Genomic DNA, 25,324 nt, shown 5'->3' with positions numbered 1-25,324 from the left:
TAAAATAGCTGAGCTACAATGCCTGAAAGAGATTACAGTCCTCACACAAGTAGCTTGGCTGTCTGAATCTGCCTAAGTAGCCGAGATAGGTTGTATCTGTTCACCATGACAGTACATGGAGATGGCACTTTCATTAGTTGTATGTGTCTAGAAAAAAAAAGAACTGTAAATCTGTGTTTTTGTGGGCTGTTTTATTGAGCCATTCACACACACACACACACAGACTGTCCTCGATCACCATAAAACCACGGAAAAATAGAAGGAAGGAAAGGTTCCATGTGAGGGGGTGGGTTGCTATTTTGTAACTTTGGAATTGCGTTGGTACATGATCTGAATTTTTTAAAAAAGGTTGTGAAGATAGATGACGGAAGTGATACTTGGGAGGGAGGGTGGAGCAAGGCCTGACTGGGGATAGCCCAAGTTTTCTCCCTTACACACGTTCTGGCCCGACACAGACACTGATGGATCCTGGGACAATAAAGGGATACTGCAAGGCAGCTGAGGGCCTGAGTCACGCCAGGCCTGGGACCACCCCGGCCTGGACCCAAAACTGTGTGAAAATGGGAATTAGCTGCAACCTAATCCCTTGTCCAGAAGTTATCCTAGTGACCTTTCTGAATATTCTCTGTTCAGGACTTTATTGTGTTTGCCATGTATGGGGGTATTTGTCGTGCCTTGATAAAGACACCGGAACAACCACTTGATGTAAAATTGACCACAGCCTTTATTTTTAGTGAGCCCACACACACGAGGCATTGCAAAGTTTAGCAAATGAGAAAATAAAATTTATTAAACTCTTTGGGGGGGAACTAAATAAAAAAGTCAGGAGTAGATTATAGGTTTAGCAGTAGATGCCTATTCAAATACATTTATTGATATAAAGACAACTTTCTAGTCTTCCATGAATCCCTTATTGTTACTGTCAGAACACAGGACTAATCAAACCTTCTTTTCACAGAAGATAATTCATATGTTTGCCTAGGTTTGGGATAATCTCCCAGGTTCCTCCATTAGCTAGTCCCTCTCTGTCAGTGGTCCCAATCCCATTTGGGGTCACCTGGCCCCTTCCTGTGGGGTCGCCATGTTGGTTGCCATTGCGGCGGCCCGCAGCAGTAACTCGCAGTGGCCAGCAGCAGGCAGAGTTGGCGGAGCCATGGCACTGGCCACCTACAGATTGCTGTGCACCTGAGCACACACGTGTGCCTATACACACGTGTGAGTGCGCATCACCCCTGCCACTGCAGTTGGGGTCATGGCGTGAGGGTAGTTGAGAACCACTGCTCTATATTCTTCCTTCAGAAGCACCCTGTGAGAGCACGCCTCCCTCACGTTCAGGATTATTACCCAACATAGACTTCATTGTCTAAACCCCTCAGTCATCTGACCTTTTCCACACTGGGAATTTCATCCAGTGGTGGGGCAAATTCCCAGTTCCACATGACATTGTGACTGGGCTGGGGCCTGGCCCAACTCAGGCCCTTGTTCACCAAAGATCAAGGGAATGCAGATACATCTGTGTTCCCTTTTTTTACCCAGGCATCAAAGGGGCCTATATCAGGACTGGGCCCTGGGAAAGGGAAGAGTCAGGCCACCCTGACCTGACTTCTCCCCACCAGTGGCTGCAACTATAGCATCCCAGAACGGACAAAATGCCCCAGTCAATGGGGGCATTTTTTTTCATTTCATTTTTAAACAAAAAATAGGCCTCCAGTTCCATCAGTGTGGAATGAGTCCCACAGCAGCTTTTTTTCCTCTCCAGCTTCTGTAACTCCTACCTTCTGTATAACCAATGAGATCCCTTCTGTGTAGAGGATTTACACAGGATGGTTCTGCAAGCAAACACAAATCAGTGTTTGGGGGGGATCCTCTTTCATCACAGCTCCGTCACGGTATAATTTCTGTCAGATTAGTTATGAGTATTTCCAGGCTAAAAGTCAAGTTACACTGAATTTCTTTTTTAAAAATGGTGATGGATTGTCAAAATTTCTAGTGTGCCTAGTCGCCTTTGATGTCTCTGAAAAGGCAGAAAGAGAGAAAGCATCAGTTTGTATCTTGGTTTTTGAAGTGTTGTTTATGTCAGGACTGTGTATTTTGTATCATGCACCGCTTTTTTCTGTGTAGAGATCCTCTGAATAAACTGTGTCCATACTGCTTTTTCTATCCACTGGTCAAAAGTCAAGTCATGCTGGTCAAGATGTCTGGACACAGAAGCTCTTATAAATAGTCATTCAACCAGCAAATCACTTAGCACAACAAATGACATTAACGTAAAAGCTTTCTATATTGAATTGGCTTTACCACCTTTGTACCTGTATTTGTTTTCTTAATAATATGCAACTTAATCATGCCCTTTCCCTTGCAAAGTCCTAAAGTGCTACTAGTTGTGTTGTACAGAGTTTTAGAGCAGTAAAAGTTGTAGCATTTACAGGCTTGTACTGCCAAAGGACTGGACCAAGAACTGATTTTTCGAATGCATCTCTTTCACTCTGCTGTTGGCCCCCATTGGAGCAGTTCTGAAATAGGAGCCTGGTCAAAGCTAAAACATATCACACCCAGGGGTTGAAAATCTCCATACATGAAGTTTAGTATATTACATTCAGTCTGTGTGAAGCCAGAGAGGTTTACAATAAGGTGTACTATGTACTTATCTCTCCCAGCCAAACAGGTAATCAGAGCTGATAGATTTTAGTATGTGCATCATTACTTTTGAGAGCATGTGCCTGTAAACCCTCATGTTTTCTGGGAAAGTTCTTCTTAAGAGGATCGAGAAAGTCTTCAATTTTGATGGGAATTATTATTACAAAGGGATCGGCAAAACTTGTATTCTCTCTTCCAAAGCAAAAAAGAAGTATCTAAGGGCATGACTGGAAATTGAGGCTCCCTGGAAATATATGCACCTTCTTTGCTGCCTCCTTTGAGCATGAAAATATGGAATTGGGCAGCTAGAATAAATCAGTGTAATAAGTAGGGGGAGCGTTGCATTTCTGTTTATTCTCTGTAGTTTAAATAGAAGACAAACCAAATCTGTTGCCATGTGACAAATTTAGGGGAAGAAAGGGATCCTTTTTCCCCTCACAAGCAGTTGTTTCTTTGCCTTGAAGAGCTTGAATCAAAACTAGGAATGATTGCCTTCTCATGACTCAGATTACTCTCATTAATTGCAATTACATGAGTGGGCTAGGCGACCCAGGCTTTTTTGAAAAATCTCTGTTAAGTCTATTTACAGTTACTATATCCTGATGACTTCACTACAGGAGATCTTTAAAAGACTACTAATGTAACATTTTATATGCTGTTTTCATATCACAAATGTAATACTCCCGCATCCAGGGCCACATCAGAGATCTGGTGTTTAATCAGAACTCCCTATTGACTTCAAGACCAAAAAATCAATTGTAATAAAAAAAAATGCTTAGCTGCTAGCTATGTATGTACCAGTTGCATTTGATTGCTTAGATCACCCCCTTGGGTGGTAAAAAGCTAATATGAATTAGAATCATAGAATCATAGAGTTGGAGGGGGCCATACAAGCCATCTAGTCCAACCCCCTGCTAAACGCAGGATCAGCCCAAAGCATCCTATAGCATCCAAGAAAAGTGTGTATCCAACCTTTGCCAGTGAGGGGGAGCTCACCACCTCCTTAGGCAGGGGGTTCTTTCACACTGCACTGTGCGGCTGACCTGCTTGGGGCATTTTTTGTCCTTTCCAGGATGCTGTACTCGCAGCCGTGGGTGGGGAGGAGTCAGGCCAGGATGGCCCGACTTTTCCATTCCAGACAGCCCAGACTTGACATAGGCACCATTGCCGCCTGGGGCAAAAAAAGGAACATGGCTCTGCACTCCCATGTCCCAGGGCAAATGAGGGCCTGAGTTGGGCCAGGCCTGGGATAGTCCTCACCCATGACCAGTGTCAATGTCAAGTAGAACTGGGAATTTGCCCCTCCACCAGACGAGCAGTGAGTCGGGGCAGATTCCTGGTGCGGAAAAGGTCCCTGTCTTCCCCAGGCTTCTCCATCCATAGATCCCCAGATGCTTCCCAACCAGTAACTGGCAACCCTCCTCCCCCTGTCCCCTGCTAGTAGTCAGGAAGGACCTGGCCATCCTGGCTTACAGTAATAGTTAGCTGAAACTAAAAATAACATAAATAGAACCCCCCCCCCCCCACGCACAAAAATAAAAAGCCTCTCCTGCTTAAGAGATGCCTGCTATTCAAAAGCCCTGACAATAGGCAGGCCTTGCAGCACCTCCTGGAGATCTTCAAGGAGGAGGGCCCCCCTCTCATTGTTAAATTGCTGGGGAATTATTAATTCAGAAGGGGGAATTAGCTTGCGAGAAGAGGAGCAACTGGGGTCTTTTTACCGTTTGTATATGGGAGATGGGAATTCCTTAGACACCTTTAATTAAACCAGACCTTGATTCTCTGAACCTTGATATTTTATTAAATAGCAAACATACATGTACAGTATGATACAGAGACTTCTAAAAGGGAGATGCTAGCAAGTGGGGGAAGGAAAGGAAATTATACTGCACCTGATCCTGAGTCAAAGATGGTTTCCAGGCGAGCAAAGGAGAAGGGAGCTCAGATGACCAGCATCTGAGCTCAAAGCAACTCATTGGGTGTGTTAAGAGCATAGCACACTTTGGAAATGTGTGTTGGGATATAGGATTTGAAAATTCCAGGCTGCCCACAGGTCAGCCCACTGGGGAGTAAGGTATGATGTATGTGACCAGTGATTGGTCTCTGATATTATGAGTACCTGATAGGTGAGTTTGAACTATCAGACTGAGCTGTGGGCTCAGAGTGTGACTCATGGTCAGAGATCGTATATATAATGCCCTTGATGCTGATGGGATTAGTGTCGGTCTAAACTCCAGGTGAGGATAGAGTCAGGCTCTCACCTGGACTGGACATTGGTACAAGGGTGTGAAAGGAGGCTTCGCTTGAGATAGACATAAGAAGATTTAATTAATTCAGGCTTCTCTAGAGACAATGATGGCTTGGCTGGGAGGAGCACTGGTCCTATTGTGCTCCCCATAACTGCCCATTGAGTCAATTGGACTGGCCTAGAGGGAGAAAGGAATTTTTCAATCTTATTCTGGCAGACAGGATGGAGTGCAGCCTGACCTCTTTGACCATGAAATGTATCCAATAACTTTCCATATCGAGTATCTCTGTGTGTACCAGCCTGCGCAGTGCCCAATATGTGCCAGGCATATGGAGGTGACTTCTTGAAGACTGCCTCCTTTATGGGGGCACTTGCCAGGGTAACATCATCTCTTCAGGGAGCCCATTTTACAGAGCTGGAGCCACAATGGAAAAATCCCTGGCACACTGCTAGACAGCCCTACCCACTTAATTAAATCCACCTTGGAAAGGTTTCTCAGCAAAACCTCCTAGAACACATCACACTATTGCCTGCTCCTGTCAAAGCTGCTACAAGGGAGGAAGTGCAAATTTGTAACAGGAAACATATAGACTACGTTACGTGTTCATATATGCTGAATGTCCAAAATACAGATGGATATTTCAAATTAAAACCCTCCGTTCAAAATCATTTGCTGCAAACTTTGTTTACAGTGCAGCTCTTTAATGAAGTATCCAAATATAGGGATGGATCCAGTGGTGCATGAATGGAAATGCAAACTACATTAGTTCCACTTGCATGAGTAGAACCATAGAATCAGAGATGGAAGGTCCTCCGTGGTCATCTAGTCTAACCCCCTACACCAGCGGTCCCCAACCTTTTGAAGGTTGAGGACCGCCTCTGGGGGTGAGCTGGCGGCCCGGGCACCGCTCATGCGCATTAGCGCCCCGGTGGTGAAAATGTGCATGCATGGAGATGCCGTGCATGCGTGTTTTCACCACCAGGGGGGCGCTAACACATGCTTGGCAGCTCCGCGCATGTGCGTTTGTGTCCACCAGCATGCCGGCGGCCACGCCTGCTTCTTCCCCCCCCCCCTCTAGCAGCAAGAAGCTAGCCGGGCCGCGAGCAAAGCGGCCACTTTGCCGGCCGCGAGCAAAGCGGCCTGGTGAGCTTCTCGCTGTAGGGGGGGAAGGCAGGTGTGGCCACCAGCAGCCTACTACTGAGGCCGTCAGGCTGTGGACTGGGGGTTGACGACCCCCGCCCTACACAATGCAGGAACTCACAACAAGTAATAGCACTATATGTATATCAATAACCATAGATTCCATTCCTCATAAAATAATTTGTGCAGTTTCTTGTATAAGTAGAAATGCAAGCTTATCCCAGCACTAGGGTGGTCTTTTTAGTGCATTTCTGTTTGTTCAAGGGATCTAACCTGCACAGATATTTTCGAAGGGGCCCAACCCACCGTGCTCTTTTGTGCTGACTCAGAACAATGCAACAAGATCCTTTTAAAAAAAACTAATGGTAAAAATCTTTGTTCCGCACCCACAGACCCACAGGCACATAAATACAATATTGTATTTGCTGGCCTTTTACATTGTTTATCCTGTTGTATGTTCTGTAATTAAAAGTGCCATTGCTCTTGAGAAAGTTAAACAAGATTCACTTCATTGCAGGTTGGAGTTGTTAATGAGTCGTCATCCTCACAGCAGGAGGCAGAATGACACACTGCTGACTGCATGGCTTCCAATTGTTCTGACAGCTGGTGTAATGATGCAGATGTTTGTCTCCAAGGGAAGGTGCTAAGAGTATCCCAAAGGAAGCACAAGACTGCTTTCAGATTAATGAAAGAATAGAATCCCAAAATTCTCACTACAAAAAGCGACAATTTTTTTATTCCTGCACATCAAGTTTCAAATCCTAAATTAAAGCTGTGTCAAATAATGAGCCAGACAATATTTTTTTCTGCAAGTAAACCGGCTTTGGGATTCTCTGAAGCTGCTTTATACCAAGTTAGATCATTAGCCTACAAATATACATACTCAATGAGCAGGTATGTATTATTTCAATAGTATATATAATTTCAAATGCTCCTCCACTAAGCTGTAACCTCACTCTATTACTTTTTGCCTATTTAAAATATATAGCTTTTGGGGGCACATTGAGGAAACTGGACAGACATAAATCATCATGCAAAAACAAGTACGCTACAGAATTAATAGCCACCAACAATAAATTAATCATCAGGGACACATGAAGAGATGTAGAAAATGTAATCCAGTCAGTTTTAAGGCAAATCAAAAGTATGGTAGAGATTACTACCCTGCTGGAGACTGTAAGGTCAGGGGCCAGGCATGCTTCCTGGGAAGGCGGATGTTCTGTTTAAACTGAGAGAAATAAGAGACTACAATATTTTGAAATGCTTTTCTGTTATGATCAACCCTGCTGTGCAGTTTGCTATTGTAGTTATGATTTCAATCCCGTAAAAGCCATTGATTTTCAAAGAACTGCAATGAACTCATGGGGCGTATATTCAGATGCTTAGTTCCTTACTGAAGGTGGGCAGCCTTCAGTAACTTTGCCAGTTAACTTTGCCAACTCCAGAACAAAACAGTTCATCCTTGCAGAAAGGCAACATCTTTGACCTGTATGCCACATGAGTGCATTGAGGAGGTGTGCCAAAATCTATTTGCTATAGCAAAATATTTTTTGAAAATAAAATGTTCAGAGAATATTGCTTAACAGTTAATCCATATCCTTGCAAAAAAGCTAGATGTTTACAGAACTGATATTTCTCACAGCTTTCTTGTTTGCTATTGTGAACTGTGCACTAACCAGTTCTACCCCCCACACACACACACAAAGTTAAAAAGAAACCAACAAACTACTACACACTAACTGCCTATCCCTCCCTCTCCTCTCCTCTTTTTTTTTTTTTTTTGGCTGATTAAAAAATTGCTCTTGTGCAACAGGGCTTTTCTGGGTGCATAAGACAAAATACAGCTCCCCCCCCCCCGAACCCTACAGAATTCTCCAGTGCTACTGCCTCCTGCTTACCCAATGTAAAAGACATTGCTTGCTCCCAGTGCTGAGGTATACATGGTTAGCCTCTCAGGGATCAAGCCTAAGCAGGATGACTCAAATATAAAGCCCATGTTATTCAGTGGCTCTTACCAACCTTTGTAATGCCCCATGTGTTTTCTTGCCGATGCACAGCACAGTAGTGAGGGATATTGTAACTCCACATGGAAGAGGATCTGAGAGGGAAAGGGTTAAGAGAATTGCCTCACTCGGGTACACTTGGCCCCTTCTCATTGGTTAGATGTTGGGCCTCTTTGGCCATTAATTGCCTTCAGTTTATATAGGACTTCTCTTCTCTCTTAATACCTGGGCTTGGAGCTGTAGCCAGTTAACCCTTTTACAATAAGATAAATGTACCTACATGAATATGTCATGTAAGATGTACTTCTATTTTGCTCTTTCTTGTTATCAATTTATTTGAACAGCATTTTCCCCTTAACTAGGAAATGGGAATACTGTGTAAGGCTTCTGTGATTCCAAGGCAAATGACTTTTTTTACATTTAGCTCAATAAATAACACATCAGGCTGACACTCAGATGCTTTGAAAATTAATTGATGAGCTCTTACATTATTTAAACATTGACAATTTTCTTCATGAAGTAAACGTTCAAGGGAAATCTGTAATAACCTGATTATTTATCACACCAATAAGTCATGGATCTTTAATTTAGGCCTGAAATGACTGAGGGTCTCTTGCAGTGATTTAGCCTTGGAGTATAATCATAGAACTACAATTTCAAACTTAATAAACATACCAATAGGCATCTCCTATACATCAATTTCTACACTTGGACTTAATTGAGCGAATAAAATTATAGAAGGTCCAAAAAACAAAAGAAGAAGAAGCCTGATGCAGTGCAGTGCATGGCCTCCAGAATGTGGACTTCGGTTCAGGACTCCCAATACTGGCACTGAGGACCCAGAGGCATTAATCTGAAGTTGGGTTTCAGTTGCAGAAATCCTGCCTTCTTAGCCAGTATCAGTAGACAAAATTATTTTGCTTCAAATGATGCTTCTAATTTTTTAAAATGGATTCAGAAAATGTGGTTGTGCAGGTATCATTGGTTATTTTTTGTGATGCAAAATTACCAAGGCACTGAAATCATAGAATAATAGAGTTGGAAGGGACCTGCTGGCACATCTAGTCCAACCCCCTACACAGTGCAGGACACTCACAACCCTATCGTTCATCCACTGTAACCTGCCACCCCCTTGAACCTTCACAGAATCAGCCTCTCCATCAGATGGCTATGTAGCCTCTGTTTAAAAATTTCCAAAGATGGAGAACCCACCACAGCCCAAGGAAGCCTGTTCCACTGAGAAACTGCTCTGACTGTCGGGAACTTCTTCCAGATGTTTAGATGGAATTTCTTTTTAATTATTTGGTTCTGGTCCATCCCTCTGGGGTAAGAGAGAACAACTCTGCTCCATCCTCTACATGGCAGCCTTTTAAATACTTGAAGATGATCAGATACCCTCTCAGTCGTCTCCTCTCCAGGCTAAACAGACCAAGCTCCCCCAACCTTTCCTCATATGTCTTTGTCTCCAAACCCTTCACCATCTTTGTTGCCCTCCTCTAGACACGCTCCAGTTTGTCTACATCCCTCTTCAACTGGGGTGCCCAAAACTGAACACAGTACTCCAAGTGAGGCCAAACTAGAGCAGAGTAAAGCCGTACCATCGCCTCCCATGATCTGGACACGATACTTCATTTGATACAGCCCAAAATCCCATTTGCCTTTTTAGCCACTGAGTCACACTGCTGACTCCTGTTCAATGAATGGTCTACTAATTCACCTAGATCCTTTTCACACATATTACTGCCAAGGCAAGTCTCTCCCATTCTATATTGGTGTATATAGTTTTTCCTATCTAAATGCATAACTTTACATTTGTCCCTATTGAATTTCATCTTATTTAGTTTAGCCCACTTTTTGAGCCTATCAAGATCATCCTGTATTCTGATTCTGTCATCTGTTGTGTTTGCTACTCCGCCCAGTTTAGTGTCTGCAAATTTAATAAGTATCCCCTCTAAACCCTCATTCAAATCATTGATAAATATGTTGAACAACACAGGCCCCAGGACAGATTCCCTGGGGCACTCCACTTGTCACTCTTCTCCAAGAGGATGTTGAATCATTAACAAGTACCCTTTGGGTACGATCTGTCAACCAGTTATCGATCCACCTGACAGAATTAGGATCCATACCGCATTTTACCAACTTGTCAACAAGAATATCATGTGGAACCTTATCAGACGCTTTACTGAAATCCAGATAAACTATGTCCACGACATTCCCCTGATCCAGCAAGGTAATCACTTTCTTGAAAAAAGAGATAAGGTTGGTCTGACATGACTTGTTCTTGCAAAACCCATGCTGAGTCTTAGAAATCACAGCTCTCTGTTCCAGCTGCTCAAGGACCGACGGTTTGATGATTGATTCCAAAATTTTACCAGCTACAGATATCAAGCTGACTGGTCGGTAGTTACCCGGATCCTCCTTTTTCTCTTTCTTGAAGATGGGGACATTTGACTACCTCTAATTATCTGCCACCTCACCTGTTCTCCAAGAAGTGTCAAAAATAATGGGCAGAGGTTCAAAGATGATATCTGCAAGTTCTTTTAGTACCCTTGCATGCAATTCATCTTGTTTCATTTAAAGAAACTAGGTGTTTCATTTAGAGAAACTAGGTGTTTCATTTAAAGAAACTAGGTGTTTATGGACTGCACTCACAGTGATCCTAGGCCACTATTCCCATCCCCCCTGTTGTGATATATTTTTGCCACATTGAGCACTATTTCCCTCATAAGAGTAGACTGCGGAGAAATAGGAGTTAAGCAGCTTAGCCCTCTCTTCATCATCATATGTTATAATTTCACTTTCTTTTCCTTGCGGTGGTCCTACAGAATCCCTACTCTTGTTCTTACTTGAAATATAAGACTTTTTTGCTATGTTTACCACTGCTTGCTAGCATAAGCTCATATTGAGCTTTAGTTTTTCTAACACTCTCCCAACAATAATTGGTTATTTGTTTATACTCATCCTTGGTAATAAGGCCTGCCTTCCATTTCCTAAATTACTCTTTTTTATTCCTCAAATCGTTTTACACCTTTTTATGGAGCCACCTTGGCTTCCTTAGGCTCCTTACATCTTTTCTTCTCAAGGGAATTGTTTGTGATTGATCCTTCAATATTTTACTGTTAAGAAATTCCCAGCCCTCTGAGAACTGAGTCTATCCTAATCTATAACATGTGGGAGACCAACAAGAAAATTAATTTCTATGGAAACTCTGCCAAGACTGAAGAAGTTTCACAAGGTGGGAAAAATTGTGTTGCATCAATTAAGGCAGTGATACTCAGTGGCTTGGGAAGCATATATGACATTTTGGCATGCCACTTGTGGCTCTTATGAGCAATCTGCTCCATGTTTCAGAAACGTGGACAAGGCTCTTATACAGTAGAGCTTGCGGTTGACAGGTAGTTTCTACCTTGAAACAGCTGTCATCAGAGGAACAGGTAACTGTAAGCTTCCCTGAGGTACAGAAAAGGAACAGAAATAAATGTGGCTCTTTGGTTAATGTTAATTGTGAATGTGCCAGGCCCCTGGAAAGTAATCTGGCCGCGGGGGGACAGGGGGGAGAGGGAGCACTTCCCAGGGGCCTGCCAAGCACACTCGGGGCCTCGCACACCCGGGGCCCCTCCCTCGCCCTCAGCGCTTCCTGGTGGCCTGGAAAGCAGCCATGAAGCTCATAGGGAGGACCCTTTCAAAGCCCATTCTTAAGATCAGGCTTTGAAGCTAGTTGTACATACAAACCATAGATTATTTCAGTTAATGAAAATATCTAAAGGGCTTGTTCAACAACAAATAGTAATAACTGTTTGCTACTTGAATCCATATTCAATTACACAAGTATATTTCCTGTTGTTCTCAAATTACATTGTTTAAAGTCAAAGCTATGTTTTCTGTTACAAGATGGTGGTAACTTTTTTTTTAAGTTAGTAACCAAAAAAAAGACTGGTATTATCGAAACCAAAATACTGTGCCATGAGCACAATAGTTCTCCAAGTTCTTGGAGTGGGACTCGATTCTAAATCTACTGTACTTTTCAGGATCCGCATTCAGGAGTGACTCCATGCATCTTCCCCAACATACTACACCAGAATCTCATAGCAGAATATTGAATAGTTTCTATTGTATTTTTCATTACTAGTATTTCATTCTATAAAGTATCATATAGCTTTTTATAGCTATTTCACCCATTATGCAAAAGCAAACCTAAATTTGCTGTTGAGTCTCCTCTCTCAATTTGCCCTACAAGGGCTGTATAATTTTTTTACTCTTTTGTGGTTCAGGTATATTGAACAGTCTGCTTTCAGTGGGCACAGCTGATCTTGGGCTGACGTCTCTTGCAGCTCAGTTTAAACTGAATTAAAATAAGACCCAGCTCCATCCAAGGCAGCATAAAGCTCTCAGCTCTCACCACCCTGGCTGAGCCTAGGCTGATTTCTCTTGCAGTCCTATTTAGGAGAAGCCAGCTTATCTCAAGACAAGCCAGCAGGAGGCTGTCTTCTGCAGTGTATTTAAAATTTAAAGGGACTGCAGAAGCCTGACAAACATCTGAGAGGTGGAAGCAGTCTGCTCCTGCCTCTTGCTATTTTTGGATCTAGCAGGAATTTTTGAATATATCTAGGCTCTTTTCAGGATGTTCTCCCTGGTTTTACCAAGAAAACCCATATACATTTTTGATGCCAAAATATATCAAAAATATCAATATGATATTTTCAGGTATATTTTTGGCTCTGCCAGATCTGAATGCACACCCCTACATGCTGCTACTTCTCTTCCCACCTGGCTTTCAAATTGACCTGTGACATGACCACAACCAGCATTTGGGAACCACTGCAATAGAAAGCAGAGATACTAAGAAAGTTACACTTCATGAAACTGAGGACAGTTTGGTATATTTTTCGCTTAACAAAAATATTTTTTATCATAAGCTATAATTTATCAGGCAGAGGATTGTGCTGGGGACATGAACATGCAGCATAAAAAGAACAGATGGGCATGAGGTCAGAACAGATTTTAAAACTCCTTAGCTGCAGTAAGGTGTATTTCATTACAATTCTTATCTTCTTTCAGTTCAGTAATTGGTACTTTTGCTAACTTGAAGATTCTTTGTACATTATTTAGGTTCAGAATAACATGGGAAACAGAGGCAGGCTGTTTCCACAAGAGGAAAAAAAAGAAGAAAAGGATGGGCCCTCTCAAAGCATATTCTTTGATCAGTATTAAAGAGCATGTTCTTTTTATAGCCCAAGTAAAGGGAAGAGCTCACTTACCTTATTGACCTCACACTTATTAAAGGCACTGCCATATTCATGGCAGAGCCAGACATATTTACTCTACCTGAAGTCTCTGATGCACAGATACAACCAGTCAGTGCACATGTTATGTTCAGGGTGTGTGTATATACATATACATATACATATACATATACATATACATATACATATACATATACATATACATATACATATACATATACATAAGAGCCTCTCGTGGCGCAGAGTGGTAAGGCAGCAGACATGCAGTCTGAAAGCTCTGCCCATGAGGCTGGGATTTCGATCCCAGCAGCCGGCTCAAGGTTGACTCAGCCTTCCATCCTTTTAAGGTCAGTAAAATAAGTACCCAGCTTGCTGGGGGGTAAACGGTAATGACTGGGGAAGGCACTGGTAAACCACCCCGTATTGAGTCTGCCATGAAAATGCTAGAGGGCGTCACCCCAAGGGTCAGACATGACCTGGTGCTTGCACAGGGGATACCTTTACCTTTATACATATACATATACATATATACTGATTTTTTAAAAGTATCCCATCCCAGAAAATTGGGGGAAATTGAGAAATAGAAGCAATGTGCTGCAGCCACTCAGCTATGTTTGCGGCCTCATCACTCCTGGATTATTGGGGGGAGAAGATTCCCTTTTTTTCATTTTGCATCTACTGTACCCAAAATCAGAATTTCTGAAAGATCCCAGATCCGAATACGTTGCCAATATTGAGATCTCAGATGTTTCAGAAATCTCAAAATTTGCACATTCTCAATCCTGTCATCAGTTTTAGTCTTTGAGAAAATATGTGGGTATATTGAACAAAATGATAAGAGTACTCACCACAGGAATCTATAAGGCCAAAAATCTCTATGTACATTTCCCCTGATGAAGTCTGTTGGTGAAACATGTAGGGGATCGTTGGGAATTTTAACTGAGCAATAAAATTTATTTTACCTGATTTTGCATTCCTGGCCTTGCCTTTACTTTTGACCTCCCACAAAAAAAGACCTGACATCTTTGTAAGGGGTCGGGGAGGGAGGAAAGTAGAGTTGTTAGTGGTTTAATGGTAAAGCAAATTCCTATACCCTGGAATCCTGCATCAGGGAACTGTTCAGCCTCCAGAGAATAGTATTTATCTCACCCTTTCCCTAAAAACTCAGAGGGGCATTTTACCCTCTCAGCAGCTGAGAAATGTAGTTTAGGCTGAGAGATAATGACTCACTCAGAGTCAAGAGCTAAATGGGAATTTGAATCTAGGTTTGCTTTGTTTAGCTAGTACTATCCAATGGCTAATTATATAGAAAATGACATGCATAGAGAGAAAGAGAGGCAGCATGATGCTTATCACTGAACAAGTCAAACACTGTCCAACAAAATGTCAGTGATGATATGCTTGGAAGTTAGTAATATCAACACCAGTCGAGTCATGAGAGTAGGCCAATTGGATTGTACAAACTAGATTCCGCTAAGTATCCTTGGAAAACCAACATTTCGTACAAAGAAAAATTGCCAAGATACGAAACACCTCTAGAGTATTGCACACTTAATTCCGGTAATTAAACAAACTGGTCCGTAAACAATTATTCTTAGTCTCTATCTATTTTATCTTATCCCTTTAGGTATACCAGTATATGCATGAAACCATAAACGCTAATGGCTGCCCGGAATTTCGTGCCAGGGCTACTGCAAAGGTAGGATACTACAATCTTTAAAAATACACACTACTGAAGTGGCCTAGTAATTGACTGTGCGCGTGTATGTTTCAGGTATTCGTGTGTACACTGTAAGAAAATTTAGACATCAGTGGCAGCCCAGAGTCTAGAACCAGTGCTACTTCCAGGTAACAATCGTAATGGAAAATTCAACCTTTGTGCTGCTTCTGTAGCTTAAGAAAAGAGAATGCTTTATAGAGTTCAGAAGTTTGTGTGGAAGGGGGAGTCAGCTTCCAAATTGGATCTGCCAGCTCATTGCATACAGTCAGGTGAGTCCAACCATCTTTTCCACTGATGAAGAAGGTAGGAAGGTATGAGGCTATGCTTGGGAACTTGGGCTCTCCATGCATGAAAGCTATGTGAGACAGGTGCTGTAGCAACGAGAGAAAGTGGGGATTAAGTGAAAAAAGATTGGTTGGATCCACCCTCCTGACTAGTGGTGCTTCTGCAACTTAATTCTCCTATAGTGTTTCTCTTCTTCTTTTTTTTTCCTCACTGTATGTGGCTGGTCCTGGGATTAGCTCAGAAGAGACTTCAAGAAGTCTATTTTCAGATGTGCTGAGTACACATAACGTTAACAGGATGGTAGTACCCATCATGTCTGAAAAACATGCAATCAGTTGGTGAAATTTCATGAAATCGCCTTACAAATCCATATAGGCTGTCTGTATCAAGAACAAATATGCCCTTTGTACTGAGATCTGAAATGCACTTTTGAATGTTCCCTGTTTAGAAACAGCGCCATGGTGATGTCATCATGGAATAATCCCTTTTTTAAAACTCCTTAATAAATTGTAATTTTTTCTTTTGCTTTGGTAAGAAAGGAATAATATAGAAAAAGGAAAACTAACAAAATTGTTTGGACTTTTCATATACCATTTGAAAAGGTTGTTCCTAGCAAATCAGAATAATAAATACTGATGTTCCTTTGGGTTAGGGCCAGTGAAAGAATTCCACTGGCTTTGAATAGAGATAAGCCAAGATTTAACGTAGTGGAAACATTATAGCACTGAAGCAGCTAGAAACTCAGCCACACAGCACTTTTAACATAGTTATACCTATCCTTAAATGTATTCAAGAAAAAGGTGCCCATTTTGTTATCAACTAGAATGTTGCCATTATTCTTATGTGGCTTGTGCTTGACCTGAACACTGCAAATATTGAAGGTTTATCATCCCCAGCCCTAGACAAGGGTTTTCTAGATTGATTCCGCTATGGAGGAATGCAGAAATTACCACCTTGTGGTACAGTTAAAATGGGAGAAGTCTCATGAAGATATGCCATTCTCATTTCTTATTCATATAGAACAGCAGGATTGTAGAACAATGTTTTGATATCACAATACTTCCTGGTTTTTTCTGGGCTGTCTGCATTGCATCCTTCTTGTGCATTTATGTTTGACATTTAATGTCTGCATGATAGCAAAAGTTTGCATGATGACATGTTTTGCATATATAATTAAATTTATATTCATCTATTAAGTATAAATCCCTATCAGAAGGTAAATTTGCCAAGTGATCTAAGTTGTAGGCTCTCAGGCCAGATTTGGCCTCATTAAATTCAGTTGGGAATCTAAGTATGTGCTTGAGTCTCTCGCACTGAAATCAATGGGGCTTTGACTATACCAGCCCTTTATTTATAGTCAACAATACACAAAAATATACAATACATTAATAAACAGTTGCATGTGTTTTCTCCAGTCCTGGGCTGGATAGATCAGGCTAGCCTGGTCTCATCCACTCTCAGAAGCTAAGCAAGGTTGGCCCTTGTTAGTACTTGGATGGGAGACAACCAATGAAGTCCAAAGAATACTATGCAGAAGCAGGCAATGGTAACCTGCCTCTGAACATCTCTTGCTTCAAAAAAACTATGAGGGGTCACCACAAATCAGCTATGACTTGATGGCACTTCACACACGCATAATTTTTTCCTCTATTATTTCTATAATGCAAGCCTACTGGTTTGCTTTTTAAAAAAATAAGGTATGCCTTCAGTTTTTTAAACAAATAATGCAACCTACATTTGCTTCCTTATTTCACATGTTGTTATGGAGATAGCTTTTCTAAAACTCTGTAACCCAAAGCTATTAAAGTTCCATATTCAAACAATTTCCTAACCCAACAGGGCAATGCTAAACAGTGTTCCATAGATGCAGCTCTGCTTAACGTTGCAGTTACCCAATGTGATCCAGTACAATTTCTCCAGCACACACACAGGAAGTTTGGTACTATATTCTGCATCAGTGATGCATGTCTTTGCTAGCATGGAGCTCCATGTGTGAATTAGAACCCGTAGAGTTTGGAAAACCAAATGTTATTTAAAAATCAATGTGCTTTACACTAAAATCAACTAGAAAATGGTTTTTTCCTCTTACTTTCACAGCAGTCAGTAAGCATTTACATTCATAAAGTTGCAGGTGTTGTAAGGAAGTCACAGTCTAGAGAACATAGCAGAATTTTGCACTTGCCCTCTGGAAACTCCTCTTAAATATGAAACTCAAATCCACACATAAATTTCCACTGCCTATAAAGGCTGCAGCAGTGCAAGGAGCCAATTGGTGCTTCTATTCCTTTTCTGTGCAGCGAACACGTTAATGTGAAAGGGACCCCTGTGCCTGAAATCCTTGCACGTTGGGATTAAGGCACCCTAATTATTCAGCTAGCACATAACTGGGCATGAAGGTGTGGAGCACACATTTTCTAACATATATATTAATGCTTTTTAATCAAAGAGGTGATGCACTGTTTGTAAGCAACACATAAGAAATACAAAATATGACTTTGTGTGAACAAACCTGTCAGACAAAATCAGCAAATGTGTTTGCAATTCTGCAATCTGTATTGCTAAATATATCATTTCCTTCTAGGCAACTGTTGCTGCCTTTGCAGCAAGTGAAGGCCATTCACACCCTCGAGTGGTAGAACTGCCAAAGACTGATGAAGGCCTTGGTTTTAATGTGATGGGGGGAAAAGAACAAAATTCTCCTATTTATATTTCTCGCATCATTCCTGGAGGAGTAGCAGAAAGGCATGGAGGACTCAAACGTGGAGACCAGCTGCTTTCTGTTAATGGAGTGGTACGTGGACACATGTCACAGATTTCTGGCTTTGCTTGTTCGTATCTCTTTTGACTGAACATCTGAAGTACCTGGAATGTCTTCCAAAGGAAAATGCTTCAAGAGACAATGCTTAGAACCATAAAGTGATGTTCTGTACCTCTGCAGCCCAAACCATGTCTTTCCTGGAAGCAAATTCCCTTGAAGACAGTGGCAGTTTCAGCCAAGCAGTTCTTTTACTATTCCTGTGTAAAGCTGATTTTATGTGTCATGTTTTATTCATGATACACAAATCTTGGTTCTTCATGTGGGCACCCAGATTTTATGGTAAGACTAGTAGTAAAGGCCGTTGTGTGCAACAGGCAACAAGCACTAGCTCATAGTTTGGTGCCTCTCTTGGAAGCTGGCAACCCTAAGATGAGGTCTTGCTGTGCACCACAGTCCTGACCCAAGTCAGGTTCAAGCACACCGAGGAAGAATGGAATTCCAAAACATGAACCTATCCTATCTGGCAACCTTACCTCCTTTCTGCAATGTTTTCTTGACCCAAAATAGGCCGGAGGAACTATATGGCTGGTTGGGTAGTTGCGGAGAATTATACCCTTTTGAGGCCCCACTTTCAGACCTCAAGGAATATTTCCAGCCCAGTGGTAGCCAACCTGGAGATCTCCTGGAATTACTTCTAATCTACAGACTATAAAGATCAGCTCCCCAGGCAGAAATGGCTGCCTTGGAGGATGGATTCCGAGCCATAGTACCCTTTTGAAGCCTCACTTCCAAACCTTGCTTTCACTGGGCTCAGCTAGCACAGTCTGCTGTTTGGCTGGTGATGTCTGCTTTTCTGAAGCCTGAGGCCTACTGCCGGCAACTGTATTCCTCTTATTGTCCACAAAGCCAAATTGTTGCCTAATAAAACTGGAAAACCTTGTTCCCCCCAAATTCTCATGGTCTGCTTTCCTGTAAGCCCTTTGTATGCAAACTCCCAAACTAACTCCACTTGAAATTCTGGACCGCATGCCTTATATTTCATAGGACCTTCGTAACAAATTCTGATTTTTATTTATCAGGCCAGACTTGACCAAAGTTACTTCAGCCCTTATGGCTCATCAGCTAGTTGCTTGTTCACCATTTACAGTTACAGGGTCTAAATATTCCTTATTTAGATCTTCCTGCACTTTCCAGACTCGTGGGATCCTTGTTGGTGTGTCTCTCTGTCTGCACCAAAAAATAAAAACTGTTGCTGGTAAGGGCTAGCCAGAGCCCATAGCCCAAGTGGGACACACTTACATCTCTCCATCCCAACCTCAGCCTGAAAGCCTCTGTCATCATCTCTACTATCCAGTTGGTCTGTCTGTCTGCACAAAAAATACAAACTGTTGCTGGTAAGGGACGCCTCTACCATTGTCTCTATTATTGCTGCTCATCTCTAGACTATAAAGATCAGCTCTCCTCGCAAAACTCGCTACTTTGGAGGGTTGTGCAAAAGAGACACTTGAGGCCTCCCATACAGGTTGTTATGGAGATGAAACAATTGAGGCCTACTGCACAGGGTTGTTGTGCAGATGAAACAGGAGGCAAAAGAACCCCTGCAACAGCATGCAGTTTCATCTTCGCAACAGCCTTGTGCAGTAGGCCTCAAATGTTCAGAGAGTGGCAGAGAAGAGACATGCATGGCTTGGCTGTGTCTTCCCTCCAGCAGCGAGGCTGGCTACTGCAATACTTTAAGTGGGAAGGGGCTTTTCTCTGAACTCCTTGTCAGCCAATGGTTAGGCTGAAGGGGAAAGCTTTCCCCCCACAGACTCCCCTGCGTTGCTCTCTGAAACACATTCTCAGCTCAATCAGGGGCTGTTAGAGGCTTCCTTACAACAGCCCTGAAGTAATGGGGGCGGGGTGTGTGTGCAGAATCCTGAGCAAGAGCAGCAATTGGCCTTGATTGGGGGATATTCCACCAATAGGAACCTTCAGCATTTTGTCAGGGTGTATGGTCACAATTTTATGTATGTAGATGGCATCATTTTAGCTCTGAAGTCTGTGGCCCGCCCTGATCATTTCCATGCTCCTGGAATGATGTTTTCTGCCCCAGTGATACATTCAGTTCTTCAGTTAAGTACCTGAAGGTTAAAAAAAAAACATAGACATGCAGGCCAAATAATACTGGCTGAAAATATAATAATTAACCAATATTAACACATACAATAAATGCATTAAGCAATTAATTAAAAACAGATATTGGCCCTTACAGTAGCCTCAGTTATTACTGACAAATTGTAATGACATCCAAAAGTGACACCTATTGACCCTGACCAAACACATTTCAGCCTACTTTGGCCTGCCTCAGTGGTCAAACCAATAATGTTGAAACCTAGTTCCTGACATAAAAATATACCATTCTTTCACCATAAAATGACTAAGATAAAAGCTTGAGTCCCATGGTACCTTTAAGACCCAGAAAGTTTTATTCTGGGTATATACACTTTTCTTAACCAATGAATAGGTATAGTCAGAAGGAGAAAAGGATCAAGAAAGTCTCCTAATCTAAAATCTCACAGCCGCTCAAGGGCTTCTTCCTGCTTGTGGTTTTATTTATTTATTTGTTGCCATCACCACTTGCGGCTTTAAACTTGCAGTCTTGTTTTTGTATTCAGAGTGTGGAAGGAGAACACCATGAAAAGGCTGTGGAGCTTCTGAAGGCTGCTAAGGACAGTGTTAAGCTGGTGGTGCGCTATACCCCCAAAGTGTTAGAAGAAATGGAGGCTCGTTTTGAAAAACTGAGGACAGCACGACGCAGACAACAACAACAGTTGCTAATTCAGCAGCAACAGCAGCAAAATGCACAGCAAAACCATATGTCGTAGGTGAGAGTGTTCATTGGTCTTGCTTTGAGCCAACCCTTGGAAAGGACGGGCACATCACAAGCATTTGGCATGATCAGGACTGCTTCGTATGTTCTTAACATTAGTGTGGTTGCTGCCATTCGATGGGAGCTTCCCAGGTGGATCTTGATAACACCACTTTATACCCACATTATTCAAGAGAGGGCCCCATTGTTATATTAGTAAAGTACTTCCTAGTACTGTGGACCCACAATCCAGTAGAGACAATAGATAAAAGAAAGAAGGGTGAACAGTGAAAGAAAGCCATCACATTCACAGGTCAAGTGGGGATTCACAAGGAACTGGGGTGGAGGGAGGGCAGCCATCCCACTCATTTCACCATTGCCTCCCCTCCACTGTCATTCCTTCTTTCTGTTTCTGTCTCTTTATTTCCATTTCAACTATGGCCACTGTCATTCCTCACACTCCCACTCCCACTTTTGCAGCTACTGTCATGCCATGTCTCTGTTTCCTTCACTCTTCTTGCAGTTCAGTCATTGCTACTGTCATTCCTCAATGCACACCACTCTGCTACTGCCATTCCTTTCTGTTTTTGTCTGGGTCCCCCCTTCAGCCGTAGCTTCTGACTCTGTCCATCTGTCTCTGTCTCTCTCACAAACACACACACAAATACACAGTATTCTATCATTCCTCTCTCTGATTCTCTCCATTTTCCATTTCAGCCACACCATACTTTAAATTCTGGTTTAAAGAGATTCCTCTAAAAGCACAGTCAATTGACTCCAGGGCCCTTCATGAATGATTCTTGGACTATGAATGGCGTTATTTTAATAACTTCTCCCATTACACACAGTATTAACACCCAAGCCCCAGTAGAGCACACCGTATAAAATCAGGACAGCTGAGAAAAGAAAAAGGCAGAAGAAAGCAAAGGAAGAGGGGAAAGGATGCAACACTTAGAAGTAACCCCCCCTTTAACTCCGTGGGACTTCCCTTCTGAATAACCTTGCAGATGAATTCATGGTGCCAGTTCCTCAACATTACTTAGTGTGCCTGAAGCTTTGTGTTGTTTTACTATAGATTGTTCTCCAGAAAGAAATTCTGATGATTCAGCAACTTCACAGCAAAGCTGTGCTTCGTATTCCAACACAGAGTGAAGAAGCTGCAGCACCGGCAATGCAATAATTGCATTCACCAGCAAACTGTGAATTACTGCCAAAAGAATTGTTTGACAAGCCAACACCACAATCGACTCTCTCTTGGAGGCTTTTCGGTATACTGAAGTCTTAGGATGAAAAAGGGTCACTTGACTCTCATCCTGTTGTATGGTAAGATTTTTCAAAATTTAAGGAGTTGTTTCAGAAAAGATGAAACTGAGTATTAATGTTGAGTGAGTGAGTGAACGAACGAACGAACGAATGAACGAATGAATGAATGAACCAACCCTGCTGTACTGGTAATAGGGAATTCGTCAAAACAGATAAAAGACAAACCAGTGCCAAGAAGAAAACTGTGCAGAGTTTGTCAGCCCCAGTGCCCCTCTATATATGCTTCACAAGTGGGGGGTATATGTGATTAACTGCACCAGAATGTAGATGAAAATGTGCATTAAATTGCACAACTTCCATGAAAATAAATGTGTGGATAAACCGCATTCCTGTAATTCCAGCTAGTGATAGGTATGTGGCTGTCCCTTTTTGTGTGCAGATCTTCTGACACTAACTGGATTGAGGCCTGTATGTGTGTGTGTGTGTGTGTGTGTGTGAATTCGTGTGTGTGTATGATAAACAATGTAAAGCAAAATTGCATCATTAAATGTCACCACATGAAAGTCCTTCATATATAACATCTTCACATCTCATTGTTGTAGGGTTGTATATGAAATCCCATTTATAATAAGCCTCCCATTTTTTCCCTTTAAAGTTGTTAATATATTTATAGAGCATTCCATTTGTAGAAGCATTTGGCTTTTTACTCTTGGTGTATCCCTATAGTCTATTTATCAGGTTGGATTCTATCTTTTGTTAGTAGTAAAATATGAGGACCCTAGAACTGTATTTTTAAATATAGATATTGCTAGTATATCTACTATAGCTATTATCCAGAAATCTATAACTGAGTATACAGTATATTTATAAAATATAAATATATATATAAATATTGTCAGAATGTATGTGTTCCAGAAGTAGGATCTATGCTTACTATATTGCAAATGTTATTGAGATAATGTTAATGACAGAAAACTTTGGGGAGGGTAGTAGAAATAACCAAGTATCTCAGTATTTCTCTATTTTTCAAATGCATTATTTATTTCATAGAGGTTTTTTTCTAGATTAAATGCACCGTCACTTAATCCAACTTTGTTCTCAAAGGAGAGGCAGGCCTCCCTAAGGAACCACATCTGTTTGGTAAGGTAGTGTTAGTTTCCTTGCAGTTTTACAACTAAGGTTTAATTTAGAGAATGGGGGGGCAGTCACCCTTCCATCAACCCATGACACAGCTTTAGTAGGGAATCCCCCACTCTGCCCCAAGGAATATTTTGTGGTTAACTTTGTGATTTGTAGTCAGCTTTTTTATTGCTACAAAACCCTTTAGAAGCCAATTTGGGGCTAGAAAATCAAATCAAAACATACCTAATTATGAATCCTGCCTTAGTAGACTGGACTGCAGAAACATTTTTCAGTGTTTCTCAGTGACTCTCTGAAAACAGAAAACTAGCACAATAATTGATTATTGTTGTAGATTTTTTACTTACAGGGCATTTTTTAATATATGAGAACATTAAAAATAACATCTGCTAAGTGTAATTACACTCCTCTCAGTCAACACAGGATTCTGCCACTTAATTCTTCTGCATTGTTGACCAATTCTCATTCAGTGGCTATGAATAGTTAAGAAGGGCTATTCCATTCTTCTGCCATTTATGGAATCATACCAGATAGAGGAAACTGAACTAGTGGCAACTGTCCTAGGTCTCAGTACTGATACCCAATGTTCTCCAACTAAAAATGCCATGGATTTAACATGGGACTTTTGTACATACAAAACAAATAGCCATCAGGAACCAGAAGTATAAAATGATATATCAGTACTGGCTGTCATCAGGCGAATCAGTAGCAGACTGTATATGCTGCCATCTAAACCATTGTAATATGATGAGGTTGGATCCGACCAAGTTTTCTGCAGCTGAAAAAGGAAGGAAAGGTCTCCTTTGATCAATCCCAAAAGACTATGCCAAGGACAAAAGCCATGTAGGCTGGAGGCCATACTAGCAGAATTGGCCTAGATTTAATGCAAATTCTGACTGGATTCAATCTATAAATTCAAAATAAATCAAACTGAAATGTCAGTTCAAATTTATATGGCGGTTACTTCAGGAATATTAGATATTAATACTTATGTTGAATGACTGGATAGAAAAATGTCATTTTCCTTATTAAAATAATTTATAAAAAAGTTTAATAGAATCTTATTGGTTATCAAATATATGCTTAAGGATTTACTTTTGTAACCAACAAAGACTCACATCAGCAGTGCAGGGTGGGGGGCTTTCTTTCAAAGAAAGGCAGGGAATGATTTGTGCATGTATTGTTTTATGAATCATTTCTAAAAGCCGTATTCAGAGCCACAGCCCTTCAGTTTATAAGCATGATATTTTGGATCATGGCTTTATAAGAATTAGGAGGGGAAAAACCACAATTGCATGGAATTATATTATAGAATTGCTTCAAAATGCCTAAAACTAATATCCCCATGTTACCTAACCTTAAGTATGGAATTCTATGTTTTGCTGTTAGGTTTTAGTTCACTGTAGTTACCAACTGTAACATGTCTTAAGAAATATCTAACTTTTAAATGATATTGTTTAAGGGTCTATGTAGGTTTTGAGTGTATACACACTGTTATTACTGTCCACACAGTCTGTTACATTATAACCATTTTAGGTTACGTTATAACCATACAGCCTCAGTTATAACAAATGCCCTGTAAAAAGTTTTCATGTGTTAAACATAATGTGATAACATCTTCTGCATTTCAGATCACCAAAATACATTAGAAAGTTAAATAGAAATGGACATTTCACAAAGTAGATTACATAAGTAAAATGTGATTCATGTTTAAATATGGAGTATTGGCAATATTATTTGGATTGTGTAATTTAATAAATTTTAAGCGTATTATTTGTCTCGTATAACAGTTACTCATAAAATACATACCTCACAATAAGTTTGGGCAAATCCATCATTTAAGGAATTTGGGCTACCCTTGATATAGTACAAAAACAGTATAGGTAGAGAGGAAGGGAGAGTTAATTGCCAGGAAGGAGTAACTAGAGTCAAGGTGCATAAGAAACTGGACAATAATAGCTGAGTTTGGAGACGGTTTTCAAGATCTGTGACTGGCTGTAAATAACCATACAAATACAAGAGTTAACAAACA

At 41.3% G+C, this 25,324-nt stretch overlaps 1 protein-coding gene across 4 annotated transcripts in view; it reads left to right on the top strand.

Moving 5' to 3' along the window:
• The window catches only part of LIN7A (lin-7 cell polarity scaffold A), a 46,924-nt gene extending 21,859 nt beyond the window's left edge, over nucleotides 1-25,065 (top strand). For 2 of the 4 annotated variants that reach the window (XM_077338916.1, XM_077338914.1), the window contains exons 3-6: nucleotides 14,903-14,974; nucleotides 17,862-18,071; nucleotides 20,696-20,905; nucleotides 21,965-25,065. In XM_077338916.1, coding sequence (XP_077195031.1) covers nucleotides 14,903-14,974; nucleotides 17,862-18,071; nucleotides 20,696-20,905 — 492 coding nt within the window. In that variant the 3' untranslated portion in view covers nucleotides 21,965-25,065. Of the gene's footprint in view, nucleotides 1-14,902; nucleotides 14,975-17,861; nucleotides 18,072-19,213; nucleotides 19,433-20,695; nucleotides 20,906-21,964 lie in introns of those variants that run through there. The other 2 variants (XR_013231228.1, XM_077338915.1) reach the window with 2 other exon arrangements.
• The last annotated feature ends 259 nt before the right edge of the window (nucleotides 25,066-25,324 follow it).

Source organism: Paroedura picta, chromosome 5, assembly GCF_049243985.1.
Source record: "Paroedura picta isolate Pp20150507F chromosome 5, Ppicta_v3.0, whole genome shotgun sequence".
Taxonomy (NCBI): Eukaryota; Metazoa; Chordata; class Lepidosauria; order Squamata; family Gekkonidae; genus Paroedura; species Paroedura picta.
Note: the sequence above shows the minus strand (reverse complement) of the source record. Positions and strands in the feature narration are given on the sequence as shown.